The 22,801-nt window shown below is 46.8% G+C and overlaps 1 protein-coding gene across 4 annotated transcripts in view; it reads right to left on the reverse strand.

Moving 5' to 3' along the window:
* Positions 1–22,801, reverse strand: part of ZWILCH (zwilch kinetochore protein) — a 96,573-nt gene that overhangs the window by 45,453 nt on the left and 28,319 nt on the right. For all 4 annotated transcript variants that reach the window (XR_010985744.2, XM_068126221.2, XM_078786033.1 and 1 more), the window contains 3 exons: positions 19,863–19,942; positions 19,501–19,656; positions 19,057–19,128 (listed from right to left, as the gene is read on the reverse strand). Coding sequence is in view for 3 of the 4 variants with exons in the window: in XM_068126221.2 (XP_067982322.2) it covers positions 19,057–19,128; positions 19,501–19,656; positions 19,863–19,942 (308 nt within the window). In the remaining variant the exon portion in view is untranslated. The remainder of the gene's footprint in view (positions 1–19,056; positions 19,129–19,500; positions 19,657–19,862; positions 19,943–22,801) is intronic.

Here is a 22,801-nt window from a genome sequence, read left to right on the forward strand (position 1 = left end):
GGAGACGTGCTGAATGGAGAAGGTGGATCAGACTCGGCAACGGTTGCTGGAGTGAGATGCGCATGGAAGAAGTTTTGGGAACTGAGTGGCATGCTGATGAGGAGGGGAGTGTCGTTGAAGCTGAAGGGAAAGGTGTATGCTGCATGTGTGAGAACTGTTATGATTTATGGGAGTGAGACATGGGTAATGAATGTAGAGCAGCAACGAAGGCTGGAAAGGGTGGAAATGCGAATGGTTCGGTGGATGTGCGGAGTATCGTTGAGAGAGAGGAAGACAAATGATGAATTGCGAAAGATGATGGGAATAGAGCCTGTGATTGATGCTGTGAAGAGGAACAGGTTGAGATGGTTTGGTCATGTGTTGAGAAGGATGAAAGTGACTGGTTGAGAAGAGTGATGGAAATGAATGTAGAAGGAAGTAGAGGACGGGGAAGACCGAGAAAGACTTGGCTAAAGATGGTGGAAGAAGAAATGCGGGCAAGGGGGTTAACAAGGAGAGATGCAGAAAATAGGGCAAAATGGAGAAGATCGTCATGGGGACCGCAAGGCTAACCCCCGCTCTAGCAGGGAAAATGGCCTTAAAATGCATGTTGTTGTTGTTGTTGTTGTTGTTGTTGTATTGATCGGTTAAGCGATTTTAGAGATGATGAATTTTAAAGTTTTCCTTGGATCCAATATGGCTGCCATACAATATGATTGATGATGTCATTCTGAAGAAATTACATTTCCTATGGGATGTCAATCACAAAAGTAAAGTTTCGCATTGATCAGCTAAGCGATTTCAGAGAAGAACATCGTTAAAAGGTTTCCTGTATGGTAATCAAATTCAAATGCTTTTTGGAAATTTAAACCAAACAATGACCTTACTTATAGGTGGAGGGGAAGGATGCCATGTACAAACTTGAGTTCTACCACACCAAAGATAATTTTAGCCAAGTTTGGTCACAATCTGATCAGCAGTTTCAGAGAAGTTGCAAGTGTTTACGGATGGACTGACGGACAGACGGATTGATGACACACCATCCCAAGGTATTATTTAGGGTGCCCAAAAAAAAGTGCTCAACACAAAAATAGTTAAATGGAACAAAGTAATTAATAAGAAAGTCATTGCAACCTTAAAAGTCCCCATCCTATCCCACTCAGCCAATAAAAAATCATCATTCTTGCTTTTGTTTGGGATACTACTATTTTAAGGGAGTAAATGTTCAACATAGCTTTATACTTATCAAGCACAATTTTGACAGTTGAACATTAAGCACAGTTGTAAGCACATGCATATTGGACTGTGATTCAATTCTGAATTCAGTGCACTGGTTACATCATTACTGATGCAGTGCATCTACAAATTCGGGCAGAAATTTACAATTGGTTCAGAGTGCCTGTGATAAAGGCGATATAGGCGAAGTAATAAAATGGGTTACGACATGGCTTCAGGACGATCTTTATTCAGACAAGCTTTCGGCCAAATAGCCCTTCTTCCTGGTCTTCCTCAACAAGAGTGAGGGTGAGACTGGGAAGAAGGCCTACTTGGCCGAAAGCTTGTCTGAATAAAGATCGTCCTGAAGCCACATCCGTAATTAGGTTTCCTCTTTTTTTTTTTTTTGGTATACAAGATCGAGGCTCGTGTATGTGTATATATATATGTGTATGTGTGTATGTGTGTATGTGTGCATGTGTGTATGTGTGCATGTATGTATGTATGACTATGTATGTATGTATGACTGTATGTATGTATGTATGTATGTATGTATGTATGTATTGTTACAGACGCGGTGGTGAATGTTAGTTTACCGAGCGGTTTGGTATGACCACGTCTGCACAGTTTACCCGATTATGCTCGAACGTTGACTAGTCGCGCTACGCTAGATCAATGAAGGAAAAGGACACAACTGCTGGATTCAAATGACACGACACCAAGGGTTCAGTTCTCAAGACCTCCGGAGGAGGTTATATTATGGCGGAAGGTTAGACTACAGAAATGAGAGGGACAGCATAGAAAGACAAGCACTTAGACACACTCTTATATTAACCCCAACAGACGACAGATAAACGGGACAAAAGGCTGACTCACACGGGGATTGATGGCAAGGAAAGGCAGGCAGTCGATGGCTCCAGGTGCACCTGGGCTCAGGGCAGAATCGACCCGGTTCGGTCCGGTCCAAAGATGCGGGGAGGTATCGTCGCGCTGGGGGTGGCGGTGGCTTCCTCTGCTCTCCGTAGTTCAGGCGCATCTGACCTCACATCCGGTAAGTCGCCGCGTATATCCGGCGGGGAGTGACACGCCCTCGGCTCGTTAGCTCCGCCCCAGATGGAATCGGCCCGTTGCTTCTCATTGGGTGCGTGCGGGGGGGTTACCGGCTCCGCCCTTGACGAGGGGCTGACAGGGAGCCCCTTCGTGGTAACCCCGTCGGAGCGCATGGTCATGGCGGCTAACCGAGCTGGAGTGAGGACGCACACTCCCCGCACGCCGCGCCCCTCTGTTGTTGTAGTTGTTGTTGTAATTGTTGTTGTAGTTGTAGTTGTTGTTGTTGTTGTTTGGGGAAGAAGACGGGAGGAGGCATGGGAAGGTCCTAAACTCACTACTGGTGCCATATAATCACATTCTGGTGCAACGAAGAGTCAGAATTAATGGAAACGAGTCCTTAACTGACATAGACTAAGAATAACTAGCAAGATGTCCGAAAGTTGTCTACGTGAGATGCGGTGGACCTGGGCACGACATTTAATGGGGGAAAAAGGGGAAGGTCGGTTCTACAGAGTGTTATTTACAGGCAATGGGACTAGGGAATGGGGGATTGGGGATAGTTGGGGAGTATTGGGGAAATAGGGGAATATTTACAAGCGGATATGGAGGCCAAATTCCATATTCGCAACATTGCACCCTTCTCTACCCTCGGGGCGTCCCGACCCGATAAATTTTTACCTAGTTTAGTGTGGCACTCAGATGTAGTTCCCACTACTATTAACTCTACCCTGAGTGCGACAGTTTTACAGATATTCACAAATGAGTAAATATGTCCCCCTGCGACGTTGCACCCTTCTCCTCTCAGAAACACACCCACAGGATAACCGAATCCGGAAAGAATTCGCAAACTAAACATACAGCCAGTAGGGAGCATTATTTACAAGACTACGCTGATATTTACACTACGATCCAGGACCTGTTTTTGGAGGGACACATGCAGATGTTATGCATAGAGAGAGCACGCATGCCAGCATCGATACACCAACCCACGAGTGCTCTGTGGCCTACGGCCTTTAATAACGTGCAGAGCACCCTTTCCCAGCACGAAAAGCACCACCCCATCACACAGTCAGCACCATCCGGTGCACCAATAAAGTGTTTAGTGATCATTGTGTGGTGTCGCAGCCGGCCGATGTTCTGCCGCTGGTCTTGCCTTCGTGTGGTGCACTTGGCCTTCTTACTTCCTTAGAAAAATAAAGAAAGGCGCCAACCGCGTCCATTTCTTTATTGTGGCCGTCAGGGGGCCAACTGTTAGTGGTTCACCTTGTATGGCATAGGTGCCACGTTGACCCATAGGTCCATCCATGGGTGGTGCTTGGCCGCAAAAGAACTGCGGTCCATTGTGGGTGGCCACAAACATTGCGGTCCATATGGTGTATCGATCCAAGCAGCAAGCAGCGAAAGTGCAGGCCCACAACTGCGGAGCCAGCACCTCTCTCTCCTCTCTCTCTGCCCCAAAGCCAGATCCTCGGAGGTGGGAGACAAAAGAAGAAGACAAGTGAGTAAGGTGGTAAGGGCGCAAAAGTGCACGCAATGTAAGGTAATGCACACTGGGGGCACATGGGAACCAGGTGAGACAGGTACGTTCCTACCGTACGCCCCCCCACCCCACCAGGTAACCTACATGGCCCCTCCCTTACCCCTTACTGTATCCACAAAACACAACACTACCCATAAACATCTACTTTACAAATCAACAAACATCCCTACTGTCTTCCCCGTTCCTCCCATAAACCAAATTCGTCTTCTCTCCCTCCTAACCAATCAAATTTGCCATTTTCAACTTTCATCAAAATTTGCCATCTCCAACTGAACATCATAATTTGCTATCACCAATTCATCATCAGTCCCTCCTAGGGAGGGAGAGATGGAATCACCCCAATGTCTCATCCACGTCGTGATGCGTCTCACAAATCCACAGCAATCTCATTTCCTGCAACAGAACAAAGAAAACACAGGTGTGGAGTCATCATCATCACCACAGGTAAGTGGCTGCGTATGGTGCGACAGGTTCATCAATCCTAACTATTTCCTAAATGACTTTAACAACTTTACACTACCCGGGGTCTTTCTCCGGCCAAACCATTGGCCCTCTTACACTATGGGTTCTAAAAAACCAATTCCCATTGAGCAAACTGTGGTGCTTTTCAATTTGGGGTCTCACTCCCCCGATTCATCTCCCGGTGCCCTCGCACAATTTCTGGGCCGCGACGTGTACCTCTCCCAGCGGGTCTACCCACCTGCACACCTCCACCACCGCAGTTGCCTCCGAGCTTACCTGCTCCTTACCCTAACCTAACTACCTGGGGAAGGCCCTCTGGCGCTCTCCCCACTCGGTGCCCTCTCTGGCACTGGGCTACCCGGGTCCGTCCTCCGGATCCTCGGGCCCCATCCACAACTCTACCGGCTCCCAGAGCCCACCTGCGGCCTCACCTGGCCGACATCCTCACAGTGGTGGAGTGCCCAACCAACTACACACACTAACAGGCTACACGCCCAGCCATTTCCACGACACTAATGCACCCATTCACAATTCCATTCTGCAACCGCACCACAAATGCCAATATCCAACCACAATTTACCTATACCCTCTACCTAACACTTACACTACCCGCCCCGGGTACTCGTGAAAGGGGTCCACTCTTCCCCCATCCACACCTTCGCACCATGCACACCACTCCGTACCACTTACTCCAACTCTCTCCACACACCTGCACTTGCACACCTGTGCTCTCACTCTTGGTGCCGCCTGCACCCTTCTCTCCCCAAGCGCATTCGCGCTGATCCACAACACTCACTACTCATCCATTGCTCCACACACCCGTCCAGTTGCACACCTGTGCAATCACACCTGTTCAATTCTCACACAGCATCATCTCATCTAACTACTCCCCTCTGAAACTTGCGCTTCCCAGTCGTCCCTTTAAACTATTGCGCTCCCATGTCATTATCATCCACACTAAACTACCTGCGTCCCCACTACAGGTATCAGTCACTAACTAACCTTAACGTCACCTAATGTCATCTTCTAGGGCCCTATCAATATAACCTAACCCACCCGGGCTAGTTTTCACTGCCATACACCCCATAAGCTATTGCTCCTTTGCCCCCATGGGAAGGGTGGCAGGGATGCCACCCTTACCCACCGGGCCTATCGCTCCTCAATTCCCCAGTCCTCTGGCACTAATAAGCCCCCCTTATTCAGAGGTACTGGGTCCCGCCTCGGCATCTAAAGCCGAGGCAATCCACGGAGGCGCCTGCTCGCCGGTGTAAGGTCTTATCCGGTCGGCGTGGACGATCCGAGGGAGGGCTCGTGGCCCCATTTTGATCTTAATGACCACGTCACAGATTTGCGACAGGATGACTCCTGGGCCTTGCCAGGGGGAGGTGAGTTTTGGGCACCTTCCCTTCCGCCTCCGGGGATTAAAGAACCAAATCTTCAGCCCCGGAGCGTATTGACTCCCCTGGCTCCGGTCGTCGTACCTGCGCTTCATCTTTTCCCCCGCCAGATGGAGTTGGCGGCGGGCGAAGGCATGGACTAGCTCCATGCCTTCCTCTAGGTGACGTGCGTACCCCTCCCTCGGCGGGTTAACCACTGTGTCTGGCACGGGACCGCATAGCAAGTCGGCGGGAGCCCGTAACTCCCGCCCATACATAAGCAACGCTGGACTGCATGCGGTGGCCCCGTGCTGGCTGGTTCGGTAGGCCATAAGCAGATAAGGGAGATGTTCGTCCCAGTCATCCTGACGGGTGGCGGTGAACAGTGCCAGTTGTTGCATCAATGTTCTGTTGAACCGTTCCACCATCCCGTCAGATTGTGGCCGCAAGGGCGTGGTTCTTGTTTTCCGAATTGACAGGAGACTGCACACATCTTTTAGCAATTTGCTCTCAAAATTTCGTCCCTGGTCGGTGTGCAACTCCTGTGGAATCCCATGCCGGCACACAAATCCTTCCACGAAGGCCTGCGCTACCACCCCTGCTTCTTGGTTGGGGAGGGCGTAGGCCTCCGGCCACTTGGTGAAATAGTCCATTACAACGAGGATATACTTATTACCTTGGCGGGTGCGGGGCAGCGGTCCTAGAATATCCATAGCCACCCGCTCAAGGGGGGCCCCCACCTGATGTAATTGAAGGGGGGCCCTCATCCTCCGTGCTGGTCCCTTTTTGGCAGAACAGGCGTCGCATCTCCGACACCAGTCCTGTATGTCGCGCCCCATATTCACCCAATAGAACCTCCGGCGGACCCGAGATATTGTCTTTGTCCTGCCCAGATGCCACCCTCATCTGCTCCATTTCCTCCCTGTGAGCATCCAGTTTAGTTTCTACCCCCATTCTGACCCCCTCTATCTGCTGCCCCATTTGGTTAACTTCCCTTTCCGCTTGGTCCCTCATGTCCCTCAATTTGCCTTCCATCCTGTTTTCTAACCCCTCTAACCCATTTCTCACCTCTTTTATCCCGTTGTCTAACCCCTCAAAATTATTGTCTAACTTCCCAAATTTCTTGTCTAACTCCTCAAAATTATTGTCTAACTTCCCAAATTTCTTGTCTAATCCCTTAAAATTATTGTCTAACCCCTCACCGGTACCCCTCGCTTCGTCCCTCATTACCCCCATTTGGTTTCCCATTACCCCCAATTGCTCATTCTGAGCCTCCATCCGGTTCCCCATTTGTCCCATACTGCTTTTCAAACCTCTAATTTGGTCTCCCAATTGCTCACCCATTTGTTCCATAAGGGCCCTCATTTGCAACATAAAAAGGTTCGGATCCACCAGGGGCGCTGCCACGGTCGCGGGCGTGGACGCCGTGGCCACCTCGTGCGTGACAACGCTATTTTGTGACCCTGCCGCCCTCACTGCTTCGCTCTCCTCGCGTCCCTCAATTTGGTCCTGGACCGACCCTGCCTCACTCTCCCCTACCGGACCCCAGCTGTCTTGGTCTGCCATAGCGCGACTTTCAAAATTCGGGTTTTTATTTCCGTATAACAAAATCAAATTTCGCCGTTATAATTTCGCGCGGGAAACGCGCTCCGAATCGATTCTACTACAAATTTGGGCCTAATAAATTTAGTCCCGGGTTCGAATTCCACTCCTCGACACCAATTGTTACAGACGCGGTGGTGGATGTTAGTTTACCGAGCGGTTTGGTATGACCACGTCTGCACAGTTTACCCGATTATGCTCGAACGTTGACTAGTCGCGCTACGCTAGATCAATGAAGGAAAAGGACACAACTGCTGGATTCAAATGACACGACACCAAGGGTTCAGTTCTCAAGACCTCCGGAGGAGGTTATATTATGGCGGAAGGTTAGACTACAGAAATGAGAGGGACAGCATAGAAAGACAAGCACTTAGACACACTCTTATATTAACCCCAACAGACGACAGATAAACGGGACAAAAGGCTGACTCACACGGGGATTGATGGCAAGGAAAGGCAGGCAGTCGATGGCTCCAGGTGCACCTGGGCTCAGGGCAGAATCGACCCGGTTCGGTCCGGTCCAAAGATGCGGGGAGGTATCGTCGCGCTGGGGGTGGCGGTGGCTTCCTCTGCTCTCCGTAGTTCAGGCGCATCTGACCTCACATCCGGTAAGTCGCCGCGTATATCCGGAGGGGAGTGACACGCCCTCGGCTCGTTAGCTCCGCCCCAGATGGAATCGGCCCGTTGCTTCTCATTGGGTGCGTGCGGGGGGGTTACCGGCTCCGCCCTTGACGAGGGGCTGACAGGGAGCCCCTTCGTGGTAACCCCGTCGGAGCGCATGGTCATGGCGGCTAACCGAGCCGGAGTGAGGACGCACACTCCCCGCACGCCGCGCCCCTCTGTTGTTGTAGTTGTTGTTGTAATTGTTGTTGTAGTTGTAGTTGTAGTTGTTGTTGTTGTTGTTGTTGTTTGGGGAAGAAGACGGGAGGAGGCATGGGAAGGTCCTAAACTCACTACTGGTGCCATATAATCACATTCTGGTGCAACGAAGAGTCAGAATTAATGGAAACGAGTCCTTAACTGACATAGACTAAGAATAACTAGCAAGATGTCCGAAAGTTGTCTACGTGAGATGCGGTGGACCTGGGCACGACATTTAATGGGGGAAAAAGGGGAAGGTCGGTTCTACAGAGTGTTATTTACAGGCAATGGGACTAGGGAATGGGGGATTGGGGATAGTTGGGGAGTATTGGGGAAATAGGGGAATATTTACAAGCGGATATGGAGGCCAAATTCCATATTCGCAACAGTATGTATGTATGTATGTATATATATATATATATATATATATATATATATATATATATATATATATATATATATATATATATATATATATATATATATATATATATAGATATATATATATATATATATATATATATATATATATATATATATATATATATACTGTATATATATTGTTACGGACGCGGTTAAAGATGTTATTTTGACCGAGCGGTTGGTATTACCGCGACCGAACAGTGCTTCCTTGATTAATACCCGATTTGCCCTAAACTTTGGCCGGATCGCGCCACCGCTATTCAATCGGGAAAACTCTAAAGCGACCGAATACAAAGAGGAAAAGGAATAAGACGAGGAGACGTACAGAAGAGTAATTGGATTTATTATTTACACATATAATCAAGAAGAAAGTAGTCACGTTTATTTACAGACGAGATTAGATACACAGTGCAACGCTAGCTTACCTACAGTCTTAATTAACCCAGGGACAGAACAAACACGGACAGACTTACGCGGGGAATGATGATAGGGATGGCAGGTGATGGATGGCTTGCGGGATAGGGAGGTCCAACTGGTCCTGCAGCTGATCGACTCGTGGGCAGCCGCCGCTCCTTCGCGGCCCTGCTCCAAACTGCCGTCCAGGCCTCACGCTGCTGTGGCTGCAGTTTCGGTGGCTCCAGCTGCAGTTTCGGTGGCTCCAGCTGCAGCAAATGCAGTTTCAGTGGCTCGAGCTGCAGCAAGTGCAGTTTCGGTGGCTCGAGCTGCAGTTCAACCCTGGACTTCTTTCGCAGTTTCTCTGTCGTCAAAGCTCATCTCCCTTGTCTGCTGTAAAGGCTCATCTCTCTTCTGCCACTTGGGAAACGCCCTGCCGTGGGTTATATAGGCCCCACCCCTCAACCTTCGCGAACCTCCTCGATGTTTCTTTCCACACCCTCTCCAAGTCCAACCCCTTGTTCGTGGTTGGTTGAGTGGGGCTGACTCACTCCTCCCCTCTATGACGAGGTGGGGACCCGCCTTTCTTCCCCAACCCTGCCTCGTGGTCAATGGCGGCAATTGGAGCGGAGGTAGTTTCCAATCGACGAAAAGGGGGAATGGAGGTTTTGGGAATGGGAATGAAGGGAATCTATCTCTTTCACTTGGTGCAATGGAGTACTTCTATTAATGGGAGACACAGCCTTACCCTAAAACACAGAATAAGATATAACTATCGAACAGGGGTATTCTATGATTGGCTGACGTGTATGCTTGTGGACTAATTATGGGACGCCCTTTTGACCTTTACACAGCTCCAGAGGCAGGAGGCGCAGACTCAAGCAATATTCATCACCAATTTACCACAATAAAACACAATCAAAAAAATACAGTCCTCATATCCGCAACACTGCACCCTCCTCCTCTTAGGCACGTCCCAGGCCTACAACTTTTATTTAGTGTGACACGTAGGTGTAGTTCCCTCTACTTTTAACCTGACCCTGAGTGCGACAGTTTTAAAACATAAATAAATGTGTCCCGCTGCTCCATTGTACCCTGCCTAACAGACTTACGCCCACAGTTAACTGAATTGCGGAATGGTCTTCAAACTACACACTGACGGTGGGGAGCATTATTTACAATGACTCTGCTTTTATTTACAAGACTAACCCAGGACCTGTGATTGTTCTTTCTGGGGGGGAGACAGTCTGCTCTGCATCAATGCACCATGAAAGCACCCAAAAAACGCACCAAAGCACCCTCAAGCACCAATCGGTGCAGTCACCACAGTTCAACAATAAAAATAAATCAACAACCCCTAACCCTGCAGGTGATCTCTTGCTCTTCGGCTCCCTCTGCTGGCTATTATTATGTCTTCCAGTTGTTGTCATTCTTTCATTGTCTTACTGGCGGCCTATTTGCAATAAAAGAATGCACCTAATGTGTCCGTTTTATTTATTTTATTTATGGCCCACAGGGCCGACTACGTGTGGTTCACCTGTAGGGCATCGGTGCCCTGTGGCCAAGGTCCGCCAGCAAGATTTCGGGCCCTCATGGCCGGTTCCAGCAGAGGGGCCATGCCCCAACCCATGGGGTCCATAAGTGGTGCTCGGCCACAGACATGTGGTCCATAATGTGGTGCATCGATGCAGACAGCTGGTTCTGAGAGTGCCGGGCGCACAATGGCCGACTCACGCACGCTCCCCTCGGCGCCCAATGGCGCACAGGTCATGTGGGAGACAAAAGAGACAAATGAGCGAGGGGTAAGGTCACAAGGGTACACATCAATAAGGCAATGCAAGGCGAAATGCGTACGGAGGGCGAAGTGAGAAAGCTCGTCCCTACCGTACGTCACCCCCCTGTCACCTACACTACCCTTGCCCTTACCCCATATGTACAAAATCTACACATTACCAATCCGTCGCTACTGTCACGTCTCCCCATATTTCCTCTACACCAAATTCGTCACCACAATCCCTCTAACCAAAATTTGCCATCACCCAATTCATCATCAATCCTCATAAGGAGGAAGAGATGGAACATCAAGCACAATGTCACACCCACGTCATGATGCGTCTCACATCCAAAACATTTGCATTAATGAAAAATAATAACACATGGCATGGTGTGGAGTTACCTCATCTCAGGTGAGTGGATGCAGATGGTGCGAGGAGACTCCAATCCTAACTATCCTCTAAATGACATTAACACACTTTACACTACCCGGGGTCTTTCCCTGCCAATCCATTGGCCACTTACACTATGGGTTCTAAAAACCAATTCCCATTGACCAAACTGTGGTGCTTCTCAATTTGGGGTCTCACTCCCCCGATTCATCTCCCGGTGCCCTTGCACAATTTCTGGGCTGTGACGTGTAGCTCTCCCAGCAGGTCTACCCACCTGCACACCTCCACCACTGCAGTTGCCACCCGAGCTTACCTAGCTCCTCACCCTAACCTAACTAACTGGGGAAGGCCCCTCCTGGCTCTGTCACCCCACTCGGTGCCCTCTGGCACTGGGCTACCCGGGTCCGTCCTCCGGATCCTCAGGCCCCATCCACAACAACTACCGGCTCCCAGAGCCCACCTGCGGCCTCACCTGGCCGACATCCTCACAGTGGTGGAGTGCCCAAACCAACTACACACACTAAAAGGCTACACGCCCAGCCATTTCCACAACACTAATGCACCCATCCAAATACCATTCTTTCACCTCGCACCACAGATGCCAATATCCAACCACAATTTACCTATACCCTCTACCTAACACTTACACTACCCGCCCCGGGTATTCGTGATGGGGGTCCACTCTTCCCCCATTCACACCTTCGCACCATCCACTCCACTCCATAGTTTCCATCCTACTCACTCCATGACCATCCATTCTAATACTCCAGATATTCCACACTACCATTTATTCCACATAGCCACATACACCTGTTGTTGCACACCTGTGCAATCACCTGGTGCCACCTGCACCCTCCTCCTCTTCCTGGACCATTTGGTCAGCACAATACTGATCACTATTACTCTCACTCATACACTGCTCCATCCACCTGTTCAGTTGCACACCTGTGCAATCACACCTGTTCAATCCTCACACACTCGGCATCATCTCAGCTAACTACTCCCCTCTGAAACTTGCGCTTCCCAGTCGTCCCTTTAAACTATTGCGCTCCCCCGTCATTATAATCCACACTAATCTACCTGCGTCCCCACTACAGGTATCCTTGTCACTAACTAACCTTGACGTTACCTAATGTCATCTTCGCTAGATCCCTACACATTATCCAAACCCTCCCTCGGCGAGCTTACACTGCCATAAACCCCATAAACTAGTGCTCCTTTGCCCCCCTCTGTGAGGGATGGTGGATTGGCCATCCCTTCACATGGGGCATCTCTTACTGTAAATTTTGCTCTTCCAAATCCAACAAATCAAAAATTTGCCAATCACTGTACCATTACCAATCCTCTGCCAATCATCACTCTGCCAATCCTTTACCAATCATCAAATTTTGCTTTTTTCTAATTTTGGGTCCAAACCACTAACCTCATCACCTGTCTACTTATTAGATCCTCTCGGTGCGCCAATTCACTTCGAAAGCTCGGCTTCGTACAGCCGAGCAATGAATGCGGGTTCTTTGGTGCCGGCGGCTGGATGCGTCCGGCACTCGGTGCAGGGACGGGGGCTTACCCGTGCCGAGATCCTACGCACCACCTCGGCGCGGAGCCATCCAATTGCCCGATCTCGACCTGCCGGAACGTCTCCACAAAAGGGGGTCGCCATGACGACCCTTCCTATCGGGATGCCCGCTCCGCCTAGTGGAGCACGGACGCGGCCGTTCGAAACGCGGCCCAGCGTGGATCGCGTACGGCGGTCCTTTCGAACCCGCCGTGGCTCGGATCCCCGCTGGTTCTCGCGGCACGCAAAGCTGCCCGACGCGCACCGAGGGCCCGATTCGGCTAAATGTCGTTCTAACCTCTAACCCGGTTACCGTCGATGCCTCACCTGCATGCTTACACCCAGCAGCCCGTTCCTTGCTCATACATCCAGCTGTTCCCATGCTCCTCGTACCTTTCCTTACACACCTCGGTACACTCATTCCGCTCACAGACTTGGTCACACACCTGACCACCGAACACCTTTGCACACACTCGTCGCTCGCACACCTCACCAACACACCTCTTCGCGCCCCCTCCTCTGTCACCTCCTCTGTGACAATCACAGGTGTGCTCTCACTCGCACACCCAACCACGTGCCTCACGACCAACTCAAGTGTGCTTTCCCACACACGCTCTACCATTCCAGGTGTGCGTCCTTCCATGCCAGGTGTACATCCTCGCTCACCTGTCACAACTAACTCACGCTCCGTGCCACTCTCACTACTCTCACCTCCACTCTCGGTCGCGCACTCACCCTTACTCTCGACAGCGCACTCTTTCCTCATACACCTGTCCGTTACACACCTTTCTCGCGCACACTCTTGTGCACACTCTCCCGTTACACCCTCTGTAACACTCACCACAGGCATGCATTCTCCCTCACTCTTGACAACGCACTCTTTCCCCATGCACATGTCCGTTACACACCTTTCTCGCGCATCCTCTTGCGCACACTCTTTCGTTACTTCCTCCGTAACACTCACCACAGGCGTGCATGCTTCCGTTACATCCTCTGTAACACTTCTCACTACGCGCTTCCATGTGCTCCCTCGCACACGCGCTACGACCGACTCACTCTCGACAGCACACTCATTCCTCGGCGCGCACTTTTTCCTCACACCCCATGGTCGGACATTCTCGCACACCTCTTTTTTCGCACACCAGACCTGTCGCACACTTCACCAACGGCCTCTCACGAACACCCGGGTCCACAACAACCCCCAAGCCGACTGAAGCTCCCCTCACATCATATGCATTTTCACGTATATCGCCACTCACCTTGGCACCTCGTCTCCTCACCTCCTTCGCCACCTGCAAACTCTTTATTTGGTTAGTGAGCATCACATTATGAGTTGAGCACCGACCTTGTACCAATTCCATCACCTCCTCCTGGATTTCTCTTTTAGTTTCTGTCCGTCTTTTCTTAATTTCACTCACCTCTTCTTCCACTTCCTCTAATTTTTGCTTCACCTCTTTTATTTCCCGGTGCGTCTCCTCAAGTTCGTCCTCTAAGGCTACCGTGACCGTCTCTATGTGCATCCTCACCTGCCGGTCCTTCGTCTCCATTACCTCTGTCACCTCGTCCAACCTCATTGTCAGTCCCTCACGTACCATCTGACATTGCCTCTGTGTCGCTATTAAGTCATTTTTAATTTCTTTTTGTGTCGCCTTTAACCCTCCTAGTACCGCAGTGTTCTTTTGTACCTGCTCCACCAGTTCTTTTTGTCCCTCCGTCAGCTGTTCCACCTCCTCCGTCAGATCTTCTATGCCCCCCTGTAACCTAGCCGTATTATTCCTCACCTCTTTCTCTATACGCTTTTCGCCTCGCTTTACCTCCTCGCGTACCCCCGAGACCTCCTCACTTACACCTCGTCGTATCTCCTCCTTCATCTCCTCCATCTGGTTCCCCATCTGTTCGATTTCCCGGGCGGATTGCTCCCCTATTTCCCGCAATTTGTCTTCCATCCTATTTTCTAACCCCATTAACCCATTTTTCACCCCCTCTAACTGATTCTCCTGGGCAGCCATTCTATTTTCCACCCCCGTTAACCCATCTTTCACCCCTTCTATCCCATTGTCTAACCCCTCAAATTTCTTGTCTAATCCCTTAAGATTATTGTCTAACCCCTCAATTTTAGCTTCTAGCCGTTCCCCCATTTCTCCCATTTTGCCCCCCATTTCTCCCATTTCGCCCCCCCATTTCGCCCATTTTGCCCCCCAATTCGTCCCTCATTGCTCCCATTTGCTCACTCTGAGCATCCATCCGGTTCCCCATTTGTCCCATACTGCTTTTCAACCCTCTAATTTGGTCTCCCAATTGCTCACTATTCTTTTCCATAAGGGCCTTCATTTGCATCATAAAAAGGTTCAAATCCACCAGTGGCGCTGCTACGGTCACGGGCGCGGCAAAATTTGGTGCCGCTACACCCACGTGCGCGAGGACGCCATTTTGTGCGTCTGATACTCCCTCAACCACATTGCCAATGTTCTCCTCTACTTCGTCCCTCCGATCCTGGGTTACTCCTAACCCCTCCTCTAGCTCACCCACCGGCATCCGATCGCCTTGACCAGCCATGGCGTGATTTCAAAATTCGGGTTTTGCTTTACAACACAAATTTCCAGCAGCTTGTAATTTTGAGCGCGTTAAGCGCGCTTCGGGTCCGTATCTCACTCCTCGACACCAATTGTTACGGTAATAACACAATTGGGGTCCGAAATTTGGGCTAAATAAATTTAGTCCCAGGTTCGAATCCCAACTCCTGACTACCAAATTGTTACGGACTCGGTTAAAGATGTTATTTACCGAGCGGTTGGTATGACCGCGACCGAACAGTTATTCCCCGACTCTAACACCCGATTTACCCCAAACTTTGGCTGGATCGCGCCACCGCTATTCAATCGGGAAAACTCTAAAGCGAACGAATACAAAGAGGAAAAAGGAATAAGACGAGAAGACGTACAGAAGAGTAATTGGATTTATTATTTACACATATAATCAAGAAGAAAGCAGTCACGTTTATTTACAGACGAGATTAGATACACAGTGCAACGCTAGCTTACCTACAGTCTTAACTAACCCAGGGACAAGACAAAAGACAGACTACGAGCACACTTACACGGGGAATGATGATAGGGATGGCAGGTGATGGATGGCTTGCGGGATAGGGAGGTCCAACTGGTCCTGCAGCTGATCGACTCGTGGGCAGCCGCCGCTCCTTCGCGGCCCTGCTCCAAACTGCCGTCCAGGCCTCACGCTGCTGTGGCTGCAGTTTCGGTGGCTCCAGCTGCAGCAAATGCAGTTTCAGTGGCTCGAGCTGCAGCAAGTGCAGTTTCGGTGGCTCGAGCTGCAGTGAGTGCAGTTTCGGTGGCTCGAGCTGCAGTTCAACCCTGGACTTCTTTCGCAGTTTCTCTGTCGTCAAAGCTCATCTCCCTTGTCTGCTGTAAAGGCTCATCTCTCTTCTGCCACTTGGGAAACGCCCTGCCGTGGGTTATATAGGCCCCACCCCTCAACCTTCGCGAACCTCCTCGATGTTTCTTTCCACACCCTCTCCAAGTCCAACCCCTTGTTCGTGGTTGGTTGAGTGGGGCTGACTCACTCCTCCCCTCTATGACGAGGTGGGGACCCGCCTTTCTTCCCCAACCCTGCCTCGTGGTCAATGGCGGCAATTGGAGCGGAGGTAGTTTCCAATCGACGAAAAGGGGGAATGGAGGTTTTGGGAATGGGAATGAAGGGAATCTATCTCTTTCACTTGGTGCAATGGAGTACTTCTATTAATGGGAGACACAGCCTTACCCTAAAACACAGAATAAGATATAACTATCGAACAGGGGTATTCTATGATTGGCTGACGTGTATGCTTGTGGACTAATTATGGGACGCCCTTTTGACCTTTACACAGCTCCGGAGGCAGGAGGCGCAGACTCAAGCAATATTAATCACCAATTTACCACAATACAACACAATCAAAAAAATACAGTCCTCATATCCGCAACAATATATATATATATATATATATATATATATATAATACATATATATATATATATATATACATATATATATATATATATATATATATATATATATATATATATATACATATATATATATATATACTATATACATATACTATATACTATATATATATACTATATATATATACTATATACATATACATATATATATATATATACATATACATATATATATATATATATATATACATATATATATATATATATATATATATATATATATATATATATATATATATATATATATATATACATACATATATATATATATATATATACATACATATATATATATATATATATATGTATATATATATATATATGTATATATATATGTATATATATATGTATATTATATGTATATATATATATATATATATATATATATGTATATATATATATATATATATATATATATATATATATATATATATATATATATATATATATATATATATATATATATATATATATATATATATATATATATATATATATATATATATATATATATATATATATATATATATATATATATATATATATATATATATATATATATATATATATATATATATATATATATATATATATATATATATATATATATATATATATATATATATATATATATATATATATATATATATATATATATATATATATATATATAATTCCCTGTTTGTCGTTAAAGGCGGCAAAAAGGGTTGGCGTCAGGAAGGGCATCCGGCCGTAAAACATTGCTTCAAAAAGGGGACCGAAAAACAACAACAACCACGGCTCCCGAAAAAGGCCAACCCCCGCTTTGCGGGGAAAAATGGCCTCTAAAGGTGGTTTTATATATATATATATATATATATATATATATATATATATATATATATATACACGTATACATATATATATATAGTATACATATATATATATATAGTATACATATATACATGGTATTTAATTACACAAAATATATATATATAAAAAATTCAAGGAAAAAACAATGTGGAACGTCATGGGTATACTCCACACAGGAGGAAACTTACCAAGACGCATGGAAAACAAACCAACAATTTTCTCTCTTATCTGTCAGAAAAAACCAGCTTGTTTACAAGGTTATTCCCCAAAATATTTATTTCTGGTTTGATGCTCGTAAATTTGACCTCGACCGAAAAATAAATGAAGATACAAGTCATGATTGAATGAGACTATGATTGAATAAATAAAGAAATTCTAAAGTCAAACCCCTGTTAACATTATGTATATATTATCGAGCAATGCAAAATTCAAAGTTTGTGTATAAAAATAAAAATATTATATGCAAAATATCTATCTATAATTCCAGTAATCTCTGTGTGTATGTGTGTGTGTATGTGTGTCTGTGACCGCTGTTTCTCGACAACCACGGGTCCGATATACTTGAAACTTGCCAGGTATATTGCTGGGGACCTGAGGATGTGCCTTTTCAAGGTTTCATATTAATCGGAGAAGTAGTTACCGAGCTATGTCCAAAAAACGATTCAACCAATCAGAGAGCAGCGAGCTATCACGTGTGCCGAACGTGGCGAACAGACTCTGCCTCGGACGGCACATTTGAGAGCGTATTCATTTATTTCACGTTGGCAAACTATGTTGGCGCTATGTTGGCGTTAAACTATGTTTTAAAACTAAATATTAATCGGAGAAGTAGTTACCGAGCTATGTCCAAAAAACGATTCAACCAATCAGAGAGCAGCGAGCTATCACGTGTGCCGAACGTGGCGAACAGACTCTGCCTCGGACGGCACATTTGAGAGCGTATTCATTTATTTCACGTTGGCAAACTATGTTGGCGCTTTGTTGGCGTTAAACTATGTTTTACAACTAATTAAAACTAATTTGCGATTCATCGTAACTGCGATATGCGACCTTCCGGACAGTCAAATGAGGTCTTTGCGATTCATCGTAACTGCGATATGCGACCTTCCGGACAGTCAAATGAGGACGTCACTTCCGGACTTACGGATAGTCATAGTGACGACGTACTGATGCTGAACGTGGCGAGCAGACGCTGTAAGGTACGATCAATTGTAGTACACGTTTATAATAACTCTGCCGATACAGGCCCGATTAACTGCAGCGCCATCCGAGCTGCGGCGTCGGGACGATACATTCATTGTACGGTCACATCACGCACTTACGGGCACGCCCATGGGCACGCCCATGCATGCATGGGCGAAGACATTTTTTATTTTTTTTTTGGCAAGGAACGGGCACCCACGTACGGGCACGTCCTAGTAATAATAATACAACGTATTACACTATTTAAAACATAACTGCAGAAAGAAAATATATTGTGTGATAAAAGTGAGGGAGGCAGAAGAAGCTAAAGTAAGTAAAATGCTAAATGTAGTTTAAATACAAATGAAAAATTTCAAAAACTCACTGCAAGGAAATTGAGCTCTTTGTATGCAGCATGCACTGGGCTCCGCACGTCTCCAGGTTCAACTCTGATGCGCTGAAGTGAAGGCAGAATATTGCAATAAAGTTACAGCCAGTCTGAACACAATTGGTGTCTTTGCCATTAAAATAACGGGCTGAAATGTAAAAAAGGGAATTTGTAAAGTGAGAAAAACTGACTCGGTTTTTAACCTTTCATTGTGTGAACCGAGCTCACCTTACCTTCTCTCACTCTCCTCCAAGCTCACTTGACTATAGAAGATGACTTATTTGGGGAGTGGAACTATTCGACTTAAGGCAAAACACTAATATTTCGACAAACTATATACTGTACTCCACATCGATAGCCCATTATTCAAAACCAGCCACTCCCAACAACCTCCCCCTCGACTCAAATAAAAGATTAGATTGAAATAAAAATTCAACTCACCAGAGTTGCGGTGGCATCAGTTGGTGGAACCTGAAACAGGTGGTTCACATCGCTCCACCAGAACTCAACATTTATGTTGCTGCACCTCTCGAAGAGGCTGGTATTACCCTGTGGTGGCCCAAACAAGACGTATCGAGTGTAACCTGTAGTCCTCACCTGTGGGCAAGGAATGAAGGGGAAAAAAAAAAGTACAATCATAGTGCACAATATATGGACAAACAGACAAGTTACTTCCTGTTTCTCTTAAACAGTGGCAAGGCCATAGCTCCTCACCTTTCCATACGGACATGATGGATTTTTTGTTTGTTTGTTTGTTTTTGTTTTTTTCCCGCTAACGGTAAATTTACAGCAAAGAAACTCACTTTGTTCACTCGATGCCGTGCCTTGTGCTTCAAAATCACTTCATCAAGGCTGGGAAGGGCAGATGTCCCCACCAGTGGCCCTACAAAGCAGAAGTCGGTGAACTATACAAGTCAGAGCCTTGCTTGTTGTACATCAAGCAAACATTACTGCGCAACAATACGAGGCAAGTACGACCGTTGGATTCTCCAGTACAAATGAATGCTATGTTACAAAATATCAGTAGGCCCACGTACACAATGTTCTCGGACATACTCAATACAGCATAGGTAAATGGCCATGGTGGTATATTTCATGGCAGTAACTTCGACTTTCCTTAGAAACATTCGACTATTGTTGGACAAGCTGCATTGATTTGATGGTCATGCCAATCGTATGGTAAGGAATAGACCGATAACTTTTCCTTTCGTAGGCAGCAACAATGGCCTACTCTTGCAAAAGAGGAAAAACAACATGGGAATTTTGCTTCCACCAGCAAACAAGAGCACTCCAAAGAACGGCAAACAAACTTATGCAATGCCCTACCTGCGAAACAGCACTCAGGTGGACAATTCTACCCAGACAATGTACAGCTCAAAAGCAAATCGACTTTCTTTTAACCATCCTGGCATCCAGACCTCTCTTAGTCAACACAAAAAGTGCATTTATTAATAACCCTCCACCTGTATAGTGTTGAAGGTTGTTGGCTTAGCGGTTAGGGTGCCGGCTTGGGATCCTAGGATCCTGGGTTCGAATCCCGGTCGATCGCTGAATTGAACACCAGGGGGGTTGACTCAGCCTGTCATCCTTCCGAGGTCGGCTAATTGAGTACCAGCTTGCTGGGATGAATGATCACGGTGTGTACCCCGATTTAGAATAGGTACACCGTATCCCTGCGCATCGTAAGAGGCGACCAAGGGTTGGCGTCAGGATTGGCATCTGGCCATAAAAACATTGCGTCAAACAGGGAACCATGATTGTCATGGGGCTCGCAAGGCTAACCCCCGCTGTAGCGGGGAAAAATGGCCTTAAAACGATCATTCATTCATTTCATTCACCTGTATAGTGTTAGTAAACTCTTAAGAAAATCACAGACAGGTCAATGGTCTCTCTGTCTTCTACCACCCCCCCCCCCCCCTTTCTGGTCTTGCACCCTCTGCTCTTTTCCTGCTTTGTACCCCCACCACCCCTCAGGCTTCTGCACAGGGCATACATGGTCCACCAGCGATGGAGGGTGCAAGAACATTCTGGTGAAAAGACCAAAATCCAGGATCACTCTCACTCTCACCTCCACTCATTATTTTCCTCTTTTCTCCCACCTGTGGAATTAACTTCCACATCTTCTTCAATCTCATTCTTCCTTCCAGGTCTTCAAGACAGAAAACCATTATAATTTCGACTCCTCAATTCTCCCCTGAGCCCACATTACAAATTACCAGTTTTTCCTTCCTGAGAGTTTGATTCTTTTAGCATTTCCCCCTTCTCCTGCTGTTCGTTTTATTCTGTTCTGCTTGCTTCCTGATCTGTTCTGTGTTCTAACTCTTCCACGAGCCTTGACTTCTTATACAAAAAAAAAAATCTTTACTATATTCAGACATCAAGTCACAAAATAGGGATTGCCAGATATACTGTGTTTGGGGTGTCGGGGAATGGTGTAGAATCAGCAAACGAAGACGCAATTTTCTAAAATCACATCAATAATTCAATCAAATGCATTTGCACTTAGATGCTTTCACTTAGAATCCGACCTAACAGATGAATGAATGAAATGTTCATTTGCAATGGCAGGTGAATGATCTTTGCATTTGTGCCAAAGGTGATACTCTGACCACAAATTACATCAGTACAGCATTACAGTGCAAAACATGGTAATGCATGAAGTCGCAAAACAATTTAGCCACTTTATGAACTTTTCCACAACTATCACTGTGCCAAAGGTTTAGCGTACCGTTGTCTCTCTCGAGGTTCAAGGTTCACATGGCGCAACGCATGACATGGGATGTTGTACGAGTAAATATACACACATTACCGCAGACATAGCCAGGTGGACAGATGTAATAACTACATAGCTCAGCCAGGTTTACCAGTTGAAAAATGAACCATTAATGGCTATTCAGCCTTAAAACTTGCGATTATGAACATGAACAAGCGATTCGATTTTGGTTGAGGTCCAGATGCAGATTCGGCCTATCAGTGGGATACAAAACAAACTGTTCATCCCGGTGGAGGTATGCTCTCTACCAAGTGCCGTTCTAGTTTGCTATGCAGCACAAAGCTGTGGGGTATAATCATTGGCTGAAGGTGTGGATGTGCAGCTGATGCAATGCCCCCTGCAGGTTAGGGCAGGAATTTGTCATTTGTTCATGGTGTCGACGATACCTTGCACACTGCTCTTCACGAAGGACACCATGGTATCGTTAACGTCTACAAACTAATGCTAGCAGACGGGACACCCAGTTTAAAGCCCATCTCGGGGATGGCACACACATTGATGCCTTGCCCTGTCTGCGAGACACCAGAATAAGTTGGTACCTGGGCCAAGATTCAAAGCCAGACAAATAAAATTAAATGAAAGACATACATCAGGGTGGAAGGTTCCAAAAATCAAGTCAACCAACCTTCTGAAGAAGTTTCTGATAATAAACAATCAAATAAAACCAGCAAACTGTTGCAAGACAGGTAAAAACTCCCAAGCAAGTGTCCAAGTCTACAGCTGCACTAAAAGGCACCAAAACATAATAAAACGTTCATCCATGTTCATAAATCTTGTCAATGACACCAATCTATGATTGTAAAATTGGATCGGTTTTTAGGAGAATTCACAGACTAAGCTCGACTCGAAGAAAGGTGGTTAAAAACAAAAACAAGCGTTACGCCGAGGTCCCCCAGCGGTGAAGTGATGCGAGTTGACAAAGTGGAAGACGCAAGGCGGCCATCTTGGATTTTGACGTGGCGACCCAAT

Source organism: Myxine glutinosa, chromosome 10 (assembly GCF_964187855.1).
Source record: "Myxine glutinosa chromosome 10, kmMyxGlut1.1, whole genome shotgun sequence".
Taxonomy (NCBI): Eukaryota; Metazoa; Chordata; class Myxini; order Myxiniformes; family Myxinidae; genus Myxine; species Myxine glutinosa.